The following is a 22797-nucleotide window of genomic DNA, read 5'->3' on the forward strand; positions in this document are numbered from 1 at the left end:
TTGGTTTTTTTTGTTTTTTTTTTTTCCTGACACATATACATCCTTTAGAAGTTCCTCTTTTAGTGAGTTCCTTGATGGTAAAGCTCTTAACTTTTAATCAAAAAAAACCAAAAGGTCTCTTTACACTCTTTCTTAAATGATGATTGAGCTAGATATACAATTCTAAATTGACATTTTTCTCTCAGCACTCTGAGGTGATCTACTGTCTTGAAGGGTGTGCTATCACTATTCAAAAGTCTATCAGTCTCCTAGTCCTTTGTGGTAATAATAATATCATCAATAATCATGGTTAACATTTACAAGGAACTTACTACACAATAGGCACTATTTTAAAAACTCTCCATACTTTAACTCATTTAAACCTACCAATCCTCGGAGACAGGTATTATTGTTAGCCCCATTTTACATATAAGGAAACTGAGACACACAGACATCATTTGCCTAAGGTCACATGGCATATAAATGGTGAAGTTAAGATTTGATCCCAGCTATGCTTGCTCCATGGTCTATACTATTAACTACTATGCCTTTGGGTCTTTGCAGCTACTTTTATGATATTCTCTTTGTCTTTTGTATATATTACTTCTTATTCATCCTGCTTGGGATTTGCTTTGCATTCTAAATCTGAGGATTCCGTCTTTCATTTGTTTTGGAAAATTCTCAGCAATTTTTTCTTTGAATATTTTCTCTCCCCCATTTCCCAATCTCTCCTGCTGGAACTCCAATTAGACGTATGTTTGACATCTCATGCTATCAGTCTGTCAACTGTTTTCATAATATCCATCTCTTTGATTATATTATAGTCTGGATAATGTTCTCAGAGTTGTCGCCCAGAACATTAATTCTTTTTTCTGCTTTTTCTAATCTGCCAATTAAAATCATTCCACTAAACTTTTAATTTTAAAGATTAAAACTTTAATTTCTAAAATTTCTATTTGGTTCTTCTTAAAACCTGTCTGATCATTTTAGTAGTTTCATATTCTTTGCTCACATTTCCCATTTCATCTCTTATTTCTCCAAAAGTTTCAAACACTCTTAGATAGCACTACATATATTCTTTACCTAATAATTCCAATATCTTAAGCCCTATTCATACTAATTGTGCTGTCTGCTGATTCTGCTGGTTCTCCCTTATGGTGGCTTATTTGTGTATTTTTAAATTTTGGATTGTAAGCTCAGATCTAATCTTGAGAACCCTAGGAGGCCTGGGTTTATGGTCTATTTATCCAGAGAGTTTGCACTGGCTTCTACCAGGTGTCCCAGATCACTATCACTCAGTTTCTCAGTTGGGATTGTGATATGGTTTGGCTCTGTGTCCCCACCCAAATCTCACCTTGAATTGTAATCCCCATGACCCCAATGTGTCAAGGGCGGGAGCAGGTAACTGAATCATGGGAGCAGCTCCCCCCCATGCTGTTCTTGTGATAGTGAGTGAGTCTCATGAGATCTGATGCTTTTATAGGCATCTGGCATTTCCCCTGCTGGCACTCATTCTCTCTCCTGATGCCCTGTGAAGAGGTGCCTTCTGCCACAATTCTAAGTTTCCCAAGGCCTCCCCAGCCATGCGGAACTGTGAGTCAATTAAACCACTTTTCTTTATAAATTACCCAGTCTCGGGTATTTCTTCAAAGCAATGTAAAAGAATGGACTCACACAGATTGCCAGATAATACAAGAAGAATAAATTCAAACCCAAATCCATGTGAGGACAAGCCTGTGATTACAAGGTCATGGAAGACTTCCAAAACCTGCCCCCCGACACACAAAAAAAACATCTAGAGCAAAGGCCAAAAGAGACAAGTTTCTCTATTGTCTCCCTGCACGGAAGGAAGCACTCTGTGGCCACCAGGTTTCATAGGAGAGTCTCCGACAGTGTGTGTGTGTGCACTCAATGCCTAGTCTTCCCTCCCAGCAGGTACAACCAATAAAGGCCAACAAATGTTCCCAGAACAGTCACACCTTCAAGGCTGGTCATCATTCTGGTTTCAGCTTCCTCTTCTTTTTTTTTTTTTTTTTTGAGACAGAATCCCAATCTGTCGCTCAGCCTGGAGTACAGTGGTGTGATCTTGGCTCACTGCAACCTTCACCTCCTGGATTCAAGCCAATTCTCATGCCTTAGCCCCCCAAGTTGCTGGGATTACAGGCTCATGCCACCTCGCCCAGCTAATTTTTGTAGTTTTAGTAGAGACAGGGTTTCACCATGTTGCCCAGGCTGGTCTCAAACTCCTGGCCCCAAGTGATCTGCCCATCTCGGCTTCCCAAAGCTCTGGGATCACAGGCCTGAGCCACCACGCCTGGCCTCGGCTTCCTCTTCATTATTAGTCCTTGAGATTTCTCCAGTTTCTCAGAGTTCAGTTATGACTTCAAGAGAAAGTCTCTGTATTTTTTTTCAGCATGTGGGTATTCTATACAAAATGGTTTTTAGACGATCTAGTCTGCCAGACTGCTGAAAGCCAAAGTCCAAAAGAACTCTGGAAGGTTAGAGGACATCTGTTTCCACATGTCTTTAAGAGTTCAATAAAAGATTGGTTTCCAAACCCAGCCTGTAAAAATATAGATTCCCGGGTCTTACCTCCACATTTTAGGAATCAGAATCTCCAGGGTTAGAGCCTCAGAATTTCCATTTTTAAACACGCTTCCCAGGTGATTCCGATGTGCCTATCAGTTTGAGGACTACTGAATTCTTTTTTTTAATTTGTCTTACCTTCAAAATCTGGCAAAAAAAATTATTTAATCCCCTTTTTTGTATTTTTTCTCTTTTCACTTCCTTTTTACCCTACCCAGAATTTACACCCTAATGAAAGGGAAAAATGAACTCTAGCTTTCAACTGGTAGATCAGCCAGCCACCTCCACGATAATTACAGAAAACCGTAACACTCAGCAGCAAAAGTCAGGCCAAAAAATATCATTATTCCAGGCAGGCTTCTTGACCCAGCAGCAAATTTAAATCTAAAAAACAGTCCCCATGCTGAGCTCTGCCTCCATAAGGATCATTGAGCATAACAGCTCAATCCTTCAAACTTTCCTAAAGCGTAACAGAAGAACTAAATGAGCACTGGGTCACCAGAAGACACTAAGATGCCCCTGGAATCCCCTGAAGTTATATACAAAATCATTTGTGTGTGCTCAAGTATTATGTGTAATACTGCAAATGTGTCTTTTTATAAAGACAAAACACACAGCTTTCTCCAGATTCTCAGTGGGTCCTATGACTCCATTACTCTATATCCCTGCTGCATAGAAAAAGCACATTTCTGGTTGTAAGCATCTTTCAGTATTATCAACATATGTTCTTATTAGGCATATTATTATAACTTCCCAAGTATATTCTGTAGAGCCTCAAAATAGACTTATCACCTCAAAAAGGGGCCTCCACAGTCAAATTTACTTGGGAAGCACTAAACCTACTCCCCCGCCATCATTCATTCTGGAGATTCATTCATTTCAAAGGCTCTGACTCACTGGCTCCGAAGCTAGCTCTGAAAAGCCCGGCTACAAAGAAGCTTCTTTAACATGTATTTTCTACATCTCTTTAACCACATCTCTCAAAAGATTGTGAAACAGTCTGAGAAATATTGGTCTAATTTTAAAATTATCTCAAGAGTATCTTTAACCCAATGCAGTTCCTTGAGGAACTTATGCTTACTATTACTATTCACTGTATTTAACATTACATATTATACAGAATGATTATTATCCTTGTGTCTTACGCTTACACATGCTAAGCTTACATCATCATGTAGACACAGTCCTCACTAAATACAGTACACAATTTTTGACTGATTAGTAAATGGTCTCCACCCAGAACTTTGAATAAATCTTTCAACACCCTATAAAAGCTTCTAACTAATCCCCATACTTCTTTCCACAACTTAATACAGCCTATAATCCCAGCCAAGCAGTGAAACATTCTAAATAAACCAGGCTCCAAGATTAATTCTAATGAGAAAAAAAAAAAAATCTGTGCAACTAACAAAATACAAGGTTGGAGCAACCCGTCTTGGAGGAGTAGGAAGGCTTCCATTCTGTACCTAACAGGACAGGCCAAGTATCTGACAGGCACACCTGGAAGGCCAGAGCTTGAGTTCAAAGAACACACACGCAACATAAAGCACAACAGAAAAGAAGAGACCACACACAGGCATATCCAGCCCTGTCAATTATGATCACACAAAGATTTCTTAGAATTCATTTTAGAACGAGGATTCTCAACCTTGGCACTACCAACAGTTGAGGCCAGATAATTCTTTGTTATGGGATATTGCCCTGTGCATTGTAGGATGTTTAGCAGCAACCCTGGCCTCTAGGGGCCAGCAGCACCCTTCTCCCCTGGCTGTGACAAAAAGGTCTCCAGGCATTGCCAAACATCCCTTGGGGGACAAAACTGCCCCCTCCAACTCCCACTGAGAACCACTGCTCCAGGGGAAAATTGCAGCAGCTAATGTTTTTGCTACAGGTTTAAACCAGTTATTTGTTTTCCTAAAAATATAAAGAACCTTTTTTTGAGCTGAGTTTGATACAGGATGCATAAACATTCACACATCCAAAAATCCCAAGTTAAAAAAGGAAAAAGGAAAACATTCCAATTGAGGGACATTCTGCAAAGTATGTAACCAGTACTCCTCAAAACTGTAGGTCATCAAAAACAGGAAAAAGTCTGAGAAACTGTTACAGCCTAAAGAAGCCGAACAGACATGACAACTAAATGTAGTGTGCTATCCTGGATGGCATGCTGGAAGAAAAAAAGGAGGGTAGGTAAATACGAAGGAAATCTGAGTAAACTATGAATAATGTATCAGTATTGGTTCATTAATTGGAAAAAATATAGTAATGTGAGAGATTAATAAGAGAAATGGGTGTAGGGCTTATAGAAACTATGTAATTTTTCTGTAAATCTAAAGCTGATCTAAAAAATAAGGTTTTTAAAAAAACTTTTTAATTAAAATGACAAGAAGGATGGAAGAGAAAGGGTAAAACAAAGCTTTAAAAAACATCCTTTCCCTGTGCAGGCTTCACTCTGGGAGCCTTTCAAAGGGAAGACACCTGAACAGATTGTTTGGATGAAAGAAACAGATCAAGTGGCCAGAAAGAAAGTAAGAAAATAAAATTATTTTGTCCTCTTGCAACTGGGGGTGGGGAGATCTACATGTTTTAAATGAATTCATCAGTACTTCTTCTGACTGTGCCTTCCTACAAGACACAGCTCAAGGGTCAGCCTCAGAGACACATTTCCTGCATCCCTGAGCCCCTGGGCCTCGCTGCTTGCCTCCCCCGAGGTAGAATGTCACTCATCTGTTTACCAGAATCCTCATCCATGCAACACTGGTCCCCAGCTCTGTACAGGCAGTAACTCAGCCACTGTTGAACCCTCCCTGTCAGACTCATCCAACTGTGAACCAGCAGCCTTCAAATCCACTGCTGGGTGCTTAATAAATGCTTGTTGGATGAACTCAAGCTGGGCACATAAATTCACACAGACTTCAACAAGAGGAGAGAAGGAATGGTGCAGTTCTGGACAAGACAAAGAAGAAAAAGCCTCATGAATTACCCCACATTCTCAGGGGTAATAGGGACCACATGCATTTGTGCTGTGGGCATGAAGAGAAGATAGGGTCCGCCGAATCCTGTACCTCTAACACGTGAATACTTCAAACACTTAAAAAGACTTGGATATTATTTAGTGCAGTGGCCTCATCTTACAGAGACAGAAACCAAAGCCAGGAGGGATTAGGTGACTTGCTCAAGGCCACAAAGCTAGTTATGGCACTGCCCTAATCACAAGGAGACCCAGACTCTAGAGCTAAATAACCCACCTCCACCTCTTACTAAATATGCTAAGACTGATAGTTATTTCATAATTAATCATAATAGCTACTATCTACTGAGCATCTGCTGGGTACCAAGCACACACTAAAAATCTCCACGTTAATCCCATATTGAAATGGAGGAAACTAAGGTCAGAGAGGAAAGTAACATGGCTGTCATACTCCAAAATCCTCCTTGGACTGTCACACATCAAAGCCCAAACTCTGGTCCAACGGCATATCAGTCCATTTTCACACTGCTGATAAAGACATAATCGAGACTGGGAAGAAAAAAGGTGTTTAACTGGACTTACAGTTCCACATGGCTGGGGAGGCCTCAGAATCATGGCGGGAGGTGAAAGACACTCCTTACATGGCGGCAGCAACAGAAAAATGAAGCAGCAGCAAAAGCGGAAACCCCTGATAAGCCTATCAGATCTCGTGAGACTTATTCACTACCATGAGAATAGCATGGGAAAGATCAGCCCCCATGATTCAATTATCTCCCCCTGGGTCCCTCCCACAACACGTGGGAAATCTGGGAGATGCTATTCAAGATGAGATTTGGGTGGGGACACAGAGCCAAACCATATCATTCCGCCCCTGGTCCCTCCAATCTCATGTCCTCACATTTCAAAACCAATCATGCCTTCCCAACAGTACCCCAAAGTCTTAACTCATTTCAGCACTAACCATAAGTCCACAGTCCAAAGACTCATCTGAGACAAGATAAGTCCCTTCCGCCTATGAGCCTGTAAAATCAAAAGCAAGCTAGTTACTTCCTAGATACAACGGTGGTACAGGTATTGGGTAAATAGAGCCATTCCAAATGGGAGAAATTGGCCAAAACAAAGGGGTTACAGGCCCCATGCATGTCCAAAATCCAGCCAGGCAGTCAAATTTTAAAGCTCCAAAATGATCTCCTTTGACTCCAGGTCTCTGCATGGACTACATTTAGTTGTCATGTCTGTTCAGCTTCTTTAGGCTAAAACAGTTTCTCAGACTTTTTCCTGTTTTTGATGACCTACAGTTTTGAGGAGTACTGGTTATATACTTTGTACAAAGTCCCTCAATTGGAATTTTTTCCTTTTTCCTTTTTTAACCTGGGATTTTTGGACGTGTGAATGTTTATGCATCCTGTATCGGCGTGACATCCAGGTCACACTGATGCAAGAGGTGGGTTCCCATGCTCTTGGGCCGCTTCGCTCCTGTGGCTTTGCAGGGTACAGCCTCCCTCCCAGCTGCTTTCATGGGCGGGCGTCGAATGTCTGTGGCTTCTGCAGGTGCAAGCTGTCGGTGGATCTACTATTCTGGGGTCTGGAGGAGAGTGGCCCTCTTCTCGCAGCTCTACTAGGCAGTACCCCAGTAGGGACTCTGTGTGGGGGCTCCCACCCCACATTTCCCTTCCGCAATGCCCTAGCAGAGGTTCTACATGAGGGCCCCGTCCCTGCAGCAAACTTTTGCCTGGGCATCCAGGTGTTTCCACACATCTTCTGAAATCTAGGCAGAGGTTCCCAAACTCGATTCTTGACTTCAGTGCACCCGTAGGCTCAACACAATGTGGAAGCTGACGAGGCTTGGGGCTTCCACCATCTGAAGTCACAGCCCAAGCTCTACATTGGCCTCTTCCAGCCATAGCTGGAGCAGCTAGGACACAGCACACACAGCATGGGGCCTGGGCCCAGTCCACTAAACCACTTTTCCCTCCTGGGCCTCCAAGCATGTAATGGGAGAGACTGCCATGAAGGTCTCTGACATGGCCTAGAGACATTTTCCCCATGGTCTTGGGAATTAACATTAGGCTTTTTGCTACTTACGCAAATTTCTGCAGGCGGCTTTAAGTTCTCCTCAAAAAAATGGGTTTTTCTTTTCTACTGCATCGTCAGGCTGCAAATTTTTGGAGCTTTTATGCTCTGTTTCCCTTTTAAAACTGAATGTCTTTAATAGCACCCAAGTCACTTCTTGAATGCTTTGATGCTTAGAAATTTCTTCCACCAGATACCCTAAATCATCTCTCTCAAGTTCAAAGTTCCACAAATCTCCAGGGCAGGGGCAAAATGCCACCAACCTCTTTGCTAAAACATAACAAAAGTTACCTTTGCTCCAGTTCCCAACAAGTTCCTCATCTGCATCTGAGACTACTTCAGCCTGGACCTTATTGTTCATATCACTATCAGCATTTTTGTCAAAGCCATTCAACAAATCTCTAGGAGGCTCCAAACTTTCCCACATTTTCTTGTCTTCTTCTGAGTCCTCCAAACTGTTCCAACCTCTGCCTGTTACCCAGTTCCAAAGTCGCTTCCACATTTTCAGGTGTCTTTTCAGCAACACCCCACTCTACTGGTACCAATTTACTGTATCAGTCCATTTTCATGCTGCTAATAAAGACATACCTGGGACTGGGAAGAAAAAGAGGTTTACTTGGACTTACAGTTCCACGTGGCTGCGGAGGCCTCAGAATCATGGCAGGAGGTGAAAGGCACTTCTTACATGGCAGCAGCAAGAGAATAATGAGGAAGAAGCAAAAGCGGAAACCCCTGATAAACCCATCAGATCTCATGAGACTTATTCACCACCATGAGAATAGCACAAGAAAGACCATCCTCCATAATTCAATTACCTCTCCCTGGGTCCCTCCCAAAATACGTGGGAATTCTGGGAGATACGATTCAAGTTGAGATTTTGGTGGGGACACAGCCAAACCATATCACAAGGTGATCTTCACCATCCCATGCTTCGGCTGTCTCATGTGCCAGGCACTGTCCTAAATGCCTTTCATGGATGGACTCATCCACTCCTCACCTGAACCCTATGATGCTAGTGCTACCTGCAGCGCCATTTTACAGATGAAGCAACTCAAGCCTATTTTGACCTCCCAGTTCTCACAGGCAGCAAGCAACAAACCTTGTCCATAAATCAGGATGGCAAAAATTTTGCCTGCAGTTTCTTATAAAACTAAACATGCAATTGCCATTTGACCCAGCAATTGTACTCTTTGGCATTTAGAGAAATGAAAATGTATGTTCACACAAAAACCTGTACACAAATGTTTACAACATCTTTATTTGTAACAGCCAAAGACTGGGAGCAACCCAAATGTCCTTTGAACTATGGGTAAATGGTTCAATGGAGTTAATCTGTGGTTAAACAAACAGTTAAACTGTTTTATGTACATACCATGAAATAACAGCAAAAAGGAATGCACTATTGATACAATACACATAACACTGGATAAAACTCCAGGAAATTATACTTGGTGAAAAAAAACAACTCCAAAAGGTTACATACTGTATGACTCCATCAGTGTAACATTTTTGAAATGACAAAATTTTAGAAATGGAGAACAAATAGTGCTCCACGGATTGGGAACAAGAGAGAGCATGATTGGGGAGATGGGTGGGGCTATAAAGACAGAATGAGGGATCTTTAGGAGGAACTGTTCAGTCCCTTGACTGTGGTGGTGGATACATGAACCTACATGTGAGAAAACTGTACAGAAATACATCTGTGCTCTCATGCATGTGCACACATACAAGTAAAAATAAAATGAGGACACTCTGATCTGTGGCCTGTATCAATATATACTGTTGTGATAATGTACTACTGTTCTGCAAAATGTTACCACTGCGAGAAATTGGATAAAGCGTATGCCAGATCTCCCTCTATTAGTCCTTTTCTGTTTGTTTTTTACACAAGGTCTGGCTCTGCCACCCAGGCTGGAGTACAGTGTTGCAATCTCAACTCACTGCAGTCTCAACCTTCCAGGCTCAAGCGATCCTCCCCAACTCAGCCTCCCAAGTAGCTGGGACCACAGGTGCGAGCCACGACGCCTGCCTAAATTTTGCATTTTTTGTAGAGACTGGGTTTTCCTTTGTTGCCCAGGCTGGTCCTGGGCTCAAGAGATCTGCCTGCTTCAGCCTCCCAAAGTGCTGGGATTACAGGCGTGAGCTCACACCTGGCCCCTGTGTTAATTCTTAAACTGCATGTAAATATACAATTATCTCAATAAGAATTACAAGTTAAAAAAAACTTGCCTGCCCAAAAGCTGGGTTTGATAATCTTCTATATTCCTTTCATCTCTTAAGACCTGCAAAATTCCCAATGTCTCCAAAGCCAGTCTTCTTTCCACCATACCACACAACAGCTTCAAAAGCCAAAGCAAAATTAACTCTTGGCAAAGGGAAACTAAGAAAGTAAGCCACCATTTCATAGAATTCTGCATTGCTAGTCATTTTACGTCCCCTCTGAAAATTACTCCAATTTGCTTTTTTCATTAAACTGATTTCTGGCCAAAAAAATGGAAAATGTGATCCTATAAAACGTTCTTGCTCACCAAATAATCTCTCCCTATCTATGTGCCACCTCCACAACAAGAAGTAACCAATATACAAATTTCGGTTCTGAATCCTCCTTGGAAGCAACAGTGACAATGGATTATTGGTTCCCAAATGGTCAACGGAGCACAGGAAACAGGACAGTGGGTTAGGAGCTGAGACAGTCCCTAAATTCAGGCGTCACCTTGGCCAGGTCATTTAAACCTGAGTCTCGCCTTTCCCATCTATAGAATGGGGATGTGGAACCTCCTTCGTAGACTACTGCAACAATTTAGAGATAATCTACGTGCCTGGCACTAGTATTTATTAGTTCATTAGTAGTAACAACCGAGCCAAGCTCATTTTGAGTGCATCTGGCCACGAAGTTCCCATTCACAGCCTTAGAATCCCCTCCTCACCGAGGTTAATGGATAACCCAGAACCTTCCCCAACCTGGACCTCTCCTCTTTCGAACACCGCACAGCTCATCTCATCTCATCCCATCCCATCCCATCCCACCCCATCCCAACCCACCCCCACCAAAAGGAAAACAGACCAGCCTCGGGATCGGCCACCTGCCCAGCAGCCCCGCTCCTGGGCATCTCTGCGCCAGCCCGACTCGGCTGTTACTATTACTATCGATGAATAACAACACCTAACGGTGCGTGGGAGTGGCTGGCTCCCAAGGGAGGCCTGAGGAACCCCTGGCCCGCGCGGCCCAAAGCCCCTCAGATGCAGATTTCGGGCTAAAAATCCCAAGAATATATACAACAGCTTTCCCGACCGGGGAAAGGCGCGAGTTGTGAAGTTTCTAGAGCGCATTTTTCCGCGTTTCCCCGAGTCGCTCCGCAGGAGCGATGCTGCCTGCGGCTGGGGGTGTGGGCACCCGGGTTCGCGACTGGAGGCCCTGGAGGTCCGCAGCTGGGCTGGTCCGGGTCCTAGGGCGCCCGCTTCCCAGCTGAGCGCGCAGGAGGGGCCCCAGGCGCCGGGGCGGGGTCGCCGCCTCACTCACCTTCTGTGCTTCTCTTCGCCTCCCGGTAGCGCTCCCACAGGTAGCGCTTCATGTCCGGGGCGGTCCCGGGTGCAGTGCACAAGGGCCGGGCGGGGCCCGCACACGGCCGCCCCCGAGCCGCCGTCCCGCAGCCACCCCGCAAAGCCGCCGCTGTCGCCGCCCTCGCCCCGGCCCCGCGTGCCACCACCGCCGCCGCTGCCATGGTCATGCCTGCTGCCCGCTGCCGCCACCGCCGCCACGCCGCTCTGCGACTGCTGCTGCCCGGCCCAAGATCTACCCGCGCTCTGCCCTGCAGGCGTGCCGCTCCTGCGTCGGAACACGTGGCGGCGCAGGCCTGCCCTCCCGCCGCTGAGGGGCGGGGAGTGGGCGGAGTCGGAGGCGGGGTCTAACGGGGGCGGAGTCGATGGGGAGCGGGCGGGTCTGGGGCGGGGGCGGAGACGGGGCGGGGCGGGGCCGGGGGCCCCACGCCGAGCCTGCTGGGGTCAATTTCAGGGTGGCGCAGGGGTGGCCGTGTGGTGGCGCGCAGGCCATATGGGATGGAATGATGAGGTACGACCCCAGCGCCGCCCGCCCAGCTCCGCCGCACCTTCCTCCTGCCTTCTGGGACTGACCCCCAGCTCTGGCCACACGGACAGCGCCCCTCCCACCCCAGCTGCTCTGGCCCCGGCCCCAGAAGGTGACCTCTCTCCGCCTTAATGGCCTCTGGCACTCTAATTAATGGCAGTCTGGACCTCCCCTGGATCGTGGGGCCCCTCTGAGACGTCCCCGATCCCCAGCTTAGATTTATCCAGGACCTGTGAGTGGGTGGCTGGGCCGAGGCTCCACTCGTGGGCTGATGTCGGGCTGGAGGATCCCAGCCCCTTAAGACCTCAGTAAGTTTGAAGGGCCCGCCCATTACACAGCCTGGAAGGCCAATGCCCGCCCCCCGCCCAGGTTTCCGCCTGGCGGCAGAGGTCCTCGGAACATGGTTACCCCGCTCCTGCCCCTGCCCACGCTAACGGCTCGGTGCACAGGCCTTCTCTCAAACCTGCTAGGCTCCACCCGTCCTGTGCCTGTGGTTCCACTAAAGCCAAATGAACCGCAACCTCCCTGCCTGGGGGCAATTCTGTGTGGACTGAGTCAGACACAGATTCTGCAGGAAAGACTGATGTGGCCCAGCCAGAACCCTGCTGAAAATCGCTGGACAGCAAGGACTTCCCAAGCTGTCCTGTGGTTACTTAATTTTGAGCAGGTGGAATAGGAGGACTAGCCCTCAAGGCTGGCACTCTGCCAAGGAGACCATACTGGCTTGTGTGAAATGGGTGGAACACAGTTTAAGACAAATAACCCAAGGCATTAGTGTATGCTCCAGTTGTGGGATGGAGGGGTCTGGAGGTGTTTCATGGAAAAATGTGGCATCTGGGTTAAACTACCATTTATTGAAGGCTTGCTGTGTGCAGTATCTCATGTAATCCTCTCAGTAATCCTGAAAAGCAGACTCCATAATTTCTCCAATTTTACAATATAGTCATCCCTCTATACTTGCCGGGAATCGGTTCCAGAACACCTGCCCCACACATACATACCAAAATCTGCGATGCTCAAGTCCTTTATATAAAATGGCTAGTATTTGCATACACATATACTTCTATATATTTTAAACCATCTTGTTTACTTTTTTTTTTTTTTAAGACAGAGTCTTTCTCTGTCACCCAGGCTGGAGTGCAGTGGTATGTATGATCGCAGTGCACTGCAGCCTCGACCTCCTCTGCTTAAGCGATCCTCCCACCTCAGCCTCCTAAGTAGCTGACATTACAGGCGTGAACCACCATGACCAGCTAATTTTTGTATTTTTTTGTAGAGACAGGGTCTCGCCATGTTGCCCAGGCTGGTCTCGAACTCCTGGACTCAAGCAATCTGCCCACCTTGGCCTCCCAAAGTGCTGGGATTACAGGTGCAAGCCAATGCACCAGGCCTCAATTACTTTTCATACCTAATACAATATAAAGGCTCTGTAAATAGTTGTGATACTGTATTTTCTATTTGTATTACTTTTCATTGTTGATTTTTTTTCTAATATTTTTATCCATGGTTGGTTGAATTCACGAATGCAAACCTGCAGATACAGAAGGCTGACAGTAATGAAACCGAGGCCAAGAAAGATGAAATAACTTTCCTAAAACCACACAACTGAACCCATTCTTCCATTTGGCCTCCTAACATATAGTATGTAGGATTTAGGTGGGTGATAGGGAAGAAAGTAGCCAATAAGTAATCCTTAACAGTTAATGGTTAATGTTTTACAAATCACTGATAAAATGAGACAATAAAATGTTTAAAACAGATATGATATCAAATACACGGGCTCTGGTACTTTAAACTTACTTTATGGTTTTAGTTTTATGCCAAATTATATATTTTTTAATTAATGTTTCATAAAAAGGGTTGGTGACAGCAATTGTAAATTTTGTTCACATGGAAAATTAGTTCATAAATTCAAAATAGATAAACTACAGCAATGCAAAAATAATACAATTAGAATGTTAATAACATTGCTTCTGTATACTTTTGGATATGGAACACTATGAGATCAACATTGCTCTACCTGCCATAGAAATGTGAATCACCTAAAAATTGTTCTCCTTAAGTAAAATGAGTTACAGTGTTTAAGTGCCTAAATAATCATATTTCTAGACCTTGATTATTATCTTTCCTGTGTACTTTAGAACAAAATATCCAATAAAAGAGTTCTAATTAAAGACAAGTGGAAAAAACAGATGCCAAAAAGCCCATGATACATTTTTATTCTTTATTAATATCATTTGAGGTCTTCAACAGTTTTGTTTCAATGTGAAATCTTCTCTGCAAAAAAGACTTCTGAGATATTGAAATATAATCTGGGCTATGAAAAAGCCACTTTTCTGATATGAACTCAGATTCCCCAGGGTTTTTTGTGCTAACAGGCCATGGCAGGGGATGGTGGTAAATGGTGGTGATTTCGCCTTCTCCAGTCTCGCTTTTAGCTAACAAAATTCTTTGCCTTGAAAGCTTTATTAAACCATTCATTTTACCCAAAGATAAAATGTTAGAGGAATAGTCTGTCTTTTTCTTTGAGGCTTCCTTTCCTGAGCCATTCCATATTTCAGCATTATTTTGTGTCTTCTGTCGTATCTTTTCCTCAGCAGATATGTAAATAATGGGTTTCTTTTTCCCTTTTCCAGGAGCACATTTTGATTTATCTGAAATTGTCTGAGGTGCCAAGTCCATTCTTCTAGCCCTGTGTAATTTATCTGCATTCATGCACATTGCAGAGCTCACTGTATTAGAACTCTGAGCACTGTGGTAGTTTAATTTAAGCAAGTGCTCCCATAATGAGAAGCCATTCCTAGAACCCTCAGAATGTTGCTGGCTCATACCTTGAGGCCAACATCTCCGGCTCCAGATCCACTCAATTTCTCTCAGAAGGCTGCAAAAGATCAAAAGTTGTCAAGAGGTCATATATATAGCATGAATAACCAGAAGCATATTTCTGTTTGGAACATGAAACAGAAACTCACTGCAGGATTCCATGGACTGATGAATGAGAAGATCCCAGGTGGATCACCCTTAAATCAAGTGATCTGTACAAATAGCCTACTGCCTCAATCATGATGTGATGACAAGAGTCACTTGCCAATAAATGACCTGCTAGATATTTGAAAATAAGATTATTAGACTTTTTATTATTCCTGGCTTCACACATTTAAAAGAGAAGGATAAGAAACATTTATAAAAGGTGGCATTGGAACATGACTTATTTGTAATATTCTGCCAAAAATATTTAACCTGAGTCTCATCATAAAGAAACAATCAGGCTGGGCACAGTGGCTCATGCCTGTAATCCCAGCACTTTGGAAGGCTGAGACATGTAGACTACTTGAGCCCAGTTCAAGACCAACCTGGGCAACATGGCAAAACTCCATCTCTACAAAAAATACAAAAATTAGCTGGGCATGGTGGCACGTGACTATAGCCTAGCTACTTGAGAGACTGAGGTGGGAGGATCGCTTGAGACCAGGAGGCCAAAGTTGCAGTGAGCCAAGACTGCACTACTGCATTCCAGCCTGGACAACAGAGTGAGACCCTGTCTCAAAAAAATAGAAAGAAAGAATCAGACAGATACAAATTGAAGGATATTGGGATAGGGATGGGAGGATGGAACCTGACTTCAACTCTTCAAAATAGTCAATGTCATAATGACAAAACAAAGGTACTTAAATCTAGACTAAAAGAGACAAATGCAATGCAAGATCCTCAATAAGTTAACAGGTATAGAGGACATTACTAGATACTTGGGGAAATTTGAATATGGACTATAGTTAGATAATAGTCTTAGGTAATAGTTAAATTTCCTGGGTTTGATTATTGTGGTTATATGGGGGAATGTCCCTGTACTCAGAAGACATATGCTGAAGTACAGTATTTAGAAATAAAAGTGTCATGTTTGCAACTAACTTTCAAATAGTTCAGAAAAAAAAATATGTATGTATGTTTCTGTGCCTGTATATGAAAGAGAGAACACAAATGTGGCAAAATATTAACAATTGGTGGGCCAGGTGTGGTGGGTGGCTCATGCCTGTAATCCCAGCCCTCTGGGAGGCTGGGGAGGTAGGATTGCTTGAGCCCAGCCATTTGAGACCAGCCTGGGAAACATAGGGAGACCCTGTCTCTATAAAAAATAACAATAACAATTTAAAAAAACAATTGATGAAGATAGGTAAAGGTTATATGACCTTTCACTATACTATTCTTGAAATTTCTCTGAAGGTTTGAAATTTTTCAAAATAAAAAAATTGAGAAAAAATTTTCAAACTGCCATAGTCAATAATTGAATTCTCAGCCTGGCACAGTGGCTCATGCCTGTAATCCCAGCACTTTGGGAGGCCAAGGCGGGCAGATCACTTGAGGTCAGGAATTCAAGACCAGCCTGGCCAACATGGTGAAACCCTGGCTCTACTAAAAACACAAAAATTAGCTGGGTGTGGTGGCACGCACCTGTAATCCCAGCTACTTGGGAGGCTGAGGCAGGAGAATCGCTTGAATCCGGGAGGCGAAGGTTGCAGTGAGCCAAGATCGTGCCACTGCACTCCAGCCTGGGCAACAGAGCCAGACTCCATCTTAAAAAATAATAATAATAATAAAATTGAATTCTCTAAAATTTGTTAAAATAAAAACAATCCATTTTACAATCTAACTTGCAGATGGTACCTATTTATTCATTTTACCCATTTACAAGACTGCTTTTAAGGGGCTGAACTTATACCATTGATTATAAACATAACATAAGGCTGGTGTGTGTAAGGCACTGGCTTAGAAATGTGATAAAGAGACTGCTGCCTGTGTAAAGGCTAAAAACACTGACAGATGACCCAGTCAGTGTTCCTGTATTAACAACAACAGCAAATATATATAAATACCATCTGTCAGGACTGTGTAATCTTATAAGGTATAAATTATCATCACCTGTCCACCTGGTTCAAAAATGAAAATGTATCAAACTGTAAAGTGAAAAGTGTCTCTCCCTTCTCTGTCTCCATCTGTGCAGTCTTCTAAAATGGAATCACTGACGTTAGTTTCTAATGTGTCCTTCCAGAGAATTTTTAGCGCGTGTTTCATTTTACTTGTCTTTTAAAGATGAGCATGCTGGATGAGGTTAAGGAACTTGTTCTAGTTCGTGGAAGAACAGTCCTGGGTCAGCCTCATCCCCAAGTCCGTGCCCTGCACTGCTACACTAGGCTGCCTCTTCCCCATTCTGGATTGTGCTTCTGAATATCAGCCGTGGCTTCTGCTCGCAGAGATGTTCTCTCTCTGTGGCACTGCTTCATGGATCAGACCCTGTATCTCACATTGCCTGAAGCTTTCTCTGGAAATCCTATAGGAAATTTCAGCTGCTGTCTCTGCTTAGCGATCTGTGACTATGTTTCTTCTTTTTGAACTATTTTCATGACTCCCTGTGATGTTCCCAGGTGCCTCAGTCTAGCTCAGCAGAAGACACTTGTGAATTACCCTGTTCTTGACAACCAAGTTGCATTGGCCTTAAAAGGAAAAGTGGAGAAAAATAGAAACTGGATGTGTCATGTGGTGGCAAACACAGAACCCATCCTCAGAGATTCTCTGGGCACCAATAACCAGATTCACAGGTGTGACTGACTCTCTTCATTCTGCCCAAGTCCCCTGAAGAGAATGTGACTTGCTATGGGATTGAGATTTTCATGAGGACAAGTTTCTGGTGCCCTTTGCATACACTACTTCATGCCTTTGCTACCCGCCTCTCTCTTGGCCACACACAACTCCTCATGCCCTTTTTCCCTGGTGACCCATTCTAGACCTGACCTATAGCTTTGACCTCAGAACTTTCTTGGATGCAATCTGACTCAGGCAGCAAGCAAGCCAGGGAAAGGACATTCTTGCCTCATCCCCACCCCCAGTTTATTCCATTTTTCTTGGAGCTGGTACCAGTTAGGTCAACCCGGTCAGTTCTCCCAACCCAGGAAAGAGGAAAGACCAGAATGGGTGAATTTAAATTGGAGAGATGTCACTGAACCTCTTCCCACCTTAAACCTTTGCCCTGGATGGGGAGGGAACCTAACATTTAATTTTGTACTCTATTGGCTGTTCTGCATATATTATATCATTAAATCTTCACAATTACCCTATAGGTAGACTATATTATAACCACTTGATTGGTAAGAAAATTGAGACTCAGAGAGTCTCAATTGTCCACAAGCCAAGAAGATAGCAGAACTGGGATTCCAACTCAGGTCCCTAGGATCCAGGACTATAACTTTTAGAAGTGAGAAAAGAGAACACTATTCTTCCTGTTTTGTTGGTTCCAGGGAAGATTTTCCATAAAAATACATCTAGAAAGAAAGCATCAGTTACCTTTTCTATGTTGTACTTCTGGACAGAGCCGCACCCATCTTATTTCCAGTGGAATGTGAATTGGGGGTGGGGATGGGGGGAAGGTCCGAGGAACACTCTTACGAATCTGTTCTCAGATTTTAAGTAGTAAGTTTTCCTAGTCTCCCCACTTTATTTTCAGTGCTTAACATTAAAAAGATGGTGGAATATTTATTATTTCCTTAGAAAAACAAAACAAGATATTTCATCCAAAGATAGTCCTCTATCCTATTAAGTACTCTTCTAAAGCACAATTTTTCCTAATTTTTATTCTACTGAAATTAAAATTAAGTCCTGTTCCTCTTGCTTCATATATTTGCTGTCATCTAACAGGCAGATTTTTGCAATGCCAGTCCAGTGTGAGAGATGTTTACTTTTTTCCCAGGCCAACAGCAACAATCCAGGCAGTTGTCTCCAGGTAACAGTGAAATCTCTCCAGTGTTGACAGAGGTCTCAGGAAGTTTCCCTGAATGAATAACTCAGTGGATGAACCACCCCTGGGAGGGGTAGTTCATTACTGGGCAGCATCCACTGAGTTATTCTGTGCTGAGAGCGAATGGGATTAAGAAGTGAGGACAATCACAGCCCATAGTCTCTGTCTAGATTCTAGAAGATGGGCTGCAATTGTAAAGAGGAAGGAAGGTTTGGCACTATCTAAAGGCTCTTTGTTGAACGTTTCTTTTTGTTTGATAATTAGGCTGTGTCTAAAGTTTCTTTGTCCAAAATCCTTAAGTTTGAGAAACAAAGTGTGTTCGCTCATTCTTTTTTTTTTTTTAACTATGAACTTAACCTAGAAGTGTTTGCTTATTCTTTCCATAAATGTGTGTATCTATAAACAAGTTAGGGAGAAAGCTGTGTATCATTGTCCCAAATAAAGTAAAAGGTTGCAATTGGATGTCGCCATGGGCCCTCAATTTCTGCTCCAAAGAAAACAGTAAAAGAGGTTAAGGGGTCCTTTCCCCTACCTCTCTCCACTGAAACCATGGCCTAGTCTGGCTCAAAAGGACCTGGTTGCAGATGGCAAGTAGCGTCCTCTGTTGTATTCCCCAGTTCTGCATGAACTCACTGCACCAATTGAAGGAGATGGGCCTGTGCAGGAGCTCCATCTTTAAGCAGAGGGAATAGATTGTTCTCTCTTAAACAGGCTTTTGTCTCTACCACCAAAATTGAACATTTCCTGCGATCTCTGTGTTGCTGAACACAGCGGTCCGTTCTCAATCTGGTAGTCAGTTCTCAACACTCTCCTCTCTTGGCTTCAATGATTTGACTGCTTCTTGGCCTGCCTCTGGAGCCATTCTTCATCTTTTACCACAGCCCTTTCCTCTTCTCACCCCTTAAATACTGGCATTCTTCCAAGTTCTATCTCTGGCCATTGTCTTGTCTTACATTCTTCTTGCTTCTTTCAACCATTCTACTGAGTTCAGCCAGCAAGTGTACACTAAGGACTCCCAAATGTTTTCTCTGGCTCAGTCTTCAAGCTCTTAAACACCAGACTCACACTCCTACTGCCTACTGAATGTCTCTACTTGGATAGAAAATTCAAACTCAACAGACCCCAAATTAGCTCACTGTGGCTTGCACCCCACCCTACCAAACTATGCTCCCTCTCTTGCAATGCCAACAGCATCATGCACCCAGGTGCACTGACCTATGATATAGTCGTAAACTGGGAAATGCTTTTGGCTTTCTCTCACCTCCCACATCCAATCAAGCACCAAGCCTGTTGGATTTACCTACTAAGTCTCAAATCTGACACTCTCTCTCTATTTCTACCATCCCCTCTTAGTTTACCAATTCCATTCCCCATTTGGTCACAAGATTGTTGTATCTTAAACACAAACTTACTCATGCCCCTTAGTGCTGGAAATCCTACAGCAGCTTCCCTGTGAAGCCCTTGAGCCTGGTAAACCCTGCTGATTCCTCCAGCATCGTTCCCCAACTCTCCCCATTCCAGAGTTTCAAACCACCCAAGTTCTCCCTTCCTTGACATTGTTCATGCTGATTCTCCTTACCGAAAATGCTCATCGTGAACTTCTTCACCAGGCACCTGTCAGAACTCACAGCCCAAGCCACTGTCTCTGGAAAGTCTTCCTTCTTGCCTCGTTTCTGTGCGTCCCTGTGCCCTCTCCAGTGTCCGTCATAGTACATAACACACTGGATTGTACTTCTCTTCATGTGCTTGTCACCCCAACAATACCACAAACTCCTAGAGTTCACAAACAGCGGGAAGGGCTTGGGACTGGGGTCAGAGAAATGGATGCCAAGTCTTAGGTCTACTTACTAGCTGTGCCTGGTCTTTGTGAGCCTCGATGATTATAATATCTAATCCATAGAATTCTCTGATCAAATGTACTGGGGCAGGTCATGTGATATATCTGCTATTCCCTCAGCTTTAAAATTAGTTCAGTGACCTCTAGAGCCCTTTCCAGGTTTAAAAGTTTTCTAAGTTTATGAGGCCTACTTGACATTTTTTTTTGCAGCCAATAGGGTTTACAAATATATAAACTATTAAAAATGATTAAGCCTACACAAATAAAAAGTAAGCTCTGTTAACACACATAAACTGGTTTTCTGGATTAACCAGGGTTCTCCATTTCTTCTATGAAACATACTCCCCAATGTCCAGGTAACACTAAATGCTTGCAGCTAGCAGGCTTATCTCTACTTTGCTGGCATACTTCTGTTCCCAACAGTTGGGTTCTGGTATACCCCAGAGTCAATTGAGTATGTCAATCTAATTAGGTAATTTAATTGACTGCAATACAGACTAATAAGATATAAGTATGAGATAAAAAGGAGTTGTTTTCTCTGAAAACCAGACTGAATTCTTGGGAAAGGCTCAATACCCTGAGCTGCTAAGAAAAATAAGTCCAAATTGTGAGTGGACAAGACAACTGCAAAAGATTGAGGGGGAAAAAGGCGGCAACTTAGAAGGATACTGCACACAGACTGCATCACAATTGTTGTCACCCTTCAGAAACCAAAACTAGAAATGGAGGGTGATGCATTTTGAGAAGATGACATCTAATTCCAATCAGAGGACCCATTAAAGAGAGAGAAAGAGAAAGAGAGAGAGATATTTTAATTACACATTTAAAAGTCTGGAGAAAGAATGGATTTATATTTAAGTTAAAATGTAAGGTTTGTCTGTATCATTTATCTGACTTGGATTAAGAGACCAACTGCTATAGTTGAAGAGGGTTCTGGCTGAGCTGGGAATTTTAAAATGAAATAAAGAGAAGGAACTGAGAGGGAATTTAAAACTGAAACAAAGAGAAGGGACTGACTCTCAGAGGGGCTGAGAGTCACCCACTAGACACTAGACCCTTTGTTTAATTTCTTCCTTCTAAATTTGCCTAAGACGGTTGGCATTTCTTTTAAACAGAATCCCAGGGAGAGAGAAGTAACATAATGTTCATCTACCACACTTCATCCAAAACAAACAGTTCAGTACAGAACACTCAGCTTGATATAATGGAACATGAAAAAGCCACATTTCTGTTCTTTTGTCCCACTTATGTGGTGTCTCAATAGCCAAATGTAAAACACTCATCAAAGGAGAGCAATGAGATTGCTCTGTGTCAGAGGTAGCTTGGAACATTAATCACAAAAACCTTCATTTTATAGTTAGGGTTCCCACTGAAATCTCTAGAATTAATAGTCTTATTAGGTTAACATTTGTACTCGAAACTGGATTTGTCACCCTCTCACAAATCTGTCATCTTAATATGTGCTTACTATAATCTCATATATAAAAATGTGATTTTATAATTAAAATCTTAATTATCACAAATTGCTGGAAGCCCACTATTTTCATACCCCTTGGAAGATTACACTGTATTATACATGTTGCTCAAATGTAATAATACAGCCTGGTCACATAGCGAGACCTCATTTCTACAAAAAATGTTTTAAAAATAGGCATAGTGGCGCATGCCTATAGTCCTAGCTACTTGGGAGGCTGAGACCAGAGAATTACTTGAGCTTAGAAGTTTGAGATGACAGTGACCTATGATCACGCCACTGCACTCCAGAGCCTATGTGACAGAGACTGTCTCAAAAAAAAAAGTAAAATAATAAAAGATCAAGAAAGGTGTCATGACATTCAAGCTAGCAATTTTCATTAACCTGAACTCTAAAATGAAATCTGAAAAGTCATCTAAAGATCATTGTTTTCCATAGATAAAAGTACAATTGGGTTGTTTCTTTCAATACTGTTAGCCTGGAGCAGAGCCATCATTTCTGTTGGATAACCCAAAACAAATTACCCAGAAAGAACCTGCTTATCCACTTCTCAGCCTACCTACAGTGACAGAGCACCCATCTACGTACAGCTAGCGCTGTTTCTGATGTTTCAAAGATGCAAAGAATACATAATAAGGCCCCTGCCCTCAGGAGTTCACAGTCTGTTTGAGAGGTTAAAATATGCATCTCAGAAAGGAAGAGAAAATGAGTGTCACAAACATGTCCTTTGTGCTCTTTCATGGATTCTGGATTCACAAAATGATCTTAGAATATAATATTAGAAAGCTCTTGTGAAGATTATGCTAGAGGAAAGGCTCTGGGTTCCTCACACTTACCTACTTTGCAAAAATCCTGTACTGGTTTCAGTTGCTCTTATGGTAACACCCCAGATCTTTGACTGGGCCTGAGAGGCCTGTGACCCAGCCCGCCCAACACCTCTCCAATGTCCTCCTCATGCACCTCCTTCCCCACATTGCTCTCTGCACTCCGGGCCCTTAAAACTCCT

The 22797-nt window shown here is 43.2% G+C and overlaps 2 protein-coding genes across 2 annotated transcripts in view; both read right to left on the minus strand.

Annotated features, from left to right (window-relative positions):
- The window catches only part of NT5DC3 (5'-nucleotidase domain containing 3), a 68937-nt gene extending 57492 nt beyond the window's left edge, over positions 1 to 11445 (minus strand). Inside the window, exon 1 of the mRNA XM_009248165.4 lies at positions 11130 to 11445. Within this exon, the coding sequence (XP_009246440.1) occupies positions 11130 to 11337 (208 nt within the window). The 5' untranslated portion in view covers positions 11338 to 11445. The remainder of the gene's footprint in view (positions 1 to 11129) is intronic.
- Positions 11446 to 13896: 2451 nt separating this feature from the next.
- LOC100450758 (putative tetratricopeptide repeat protein 41) overlaps positions 13897 to 22797 on the minus strand; it is a 72325-nt gene continuing 63424 nt past the window's right edge. Inside the window, 2 exon segments of the mRNA XM_024256549.2 lie at positions 13897 to 14574; positions 14666 to 14795. Of these exon segments, the coding sequence (XP_024112317.2) occupies positions 13911 to 14574; positions 14666 to 14795 (794 nt within the window). The 3' untranslated portion in view covers positions 13897 to 13910.

The sequence above is a fragment of the Pongo abelii genome, chromosome 10, assembly GCF_028885655.2.
Source record: "Pongo abelii isolate AG06213 chromosome 10, NHGRI_mPonAbe1-v2.0_pri, whole genome shotgun sequence".
NCBI classification, from domain to species: domain Eukaryota; kingdom Metazoa; phylum Chordata; class Mammalia; order Primates; family Hominidae; genus Pongo; species Pongo abelii.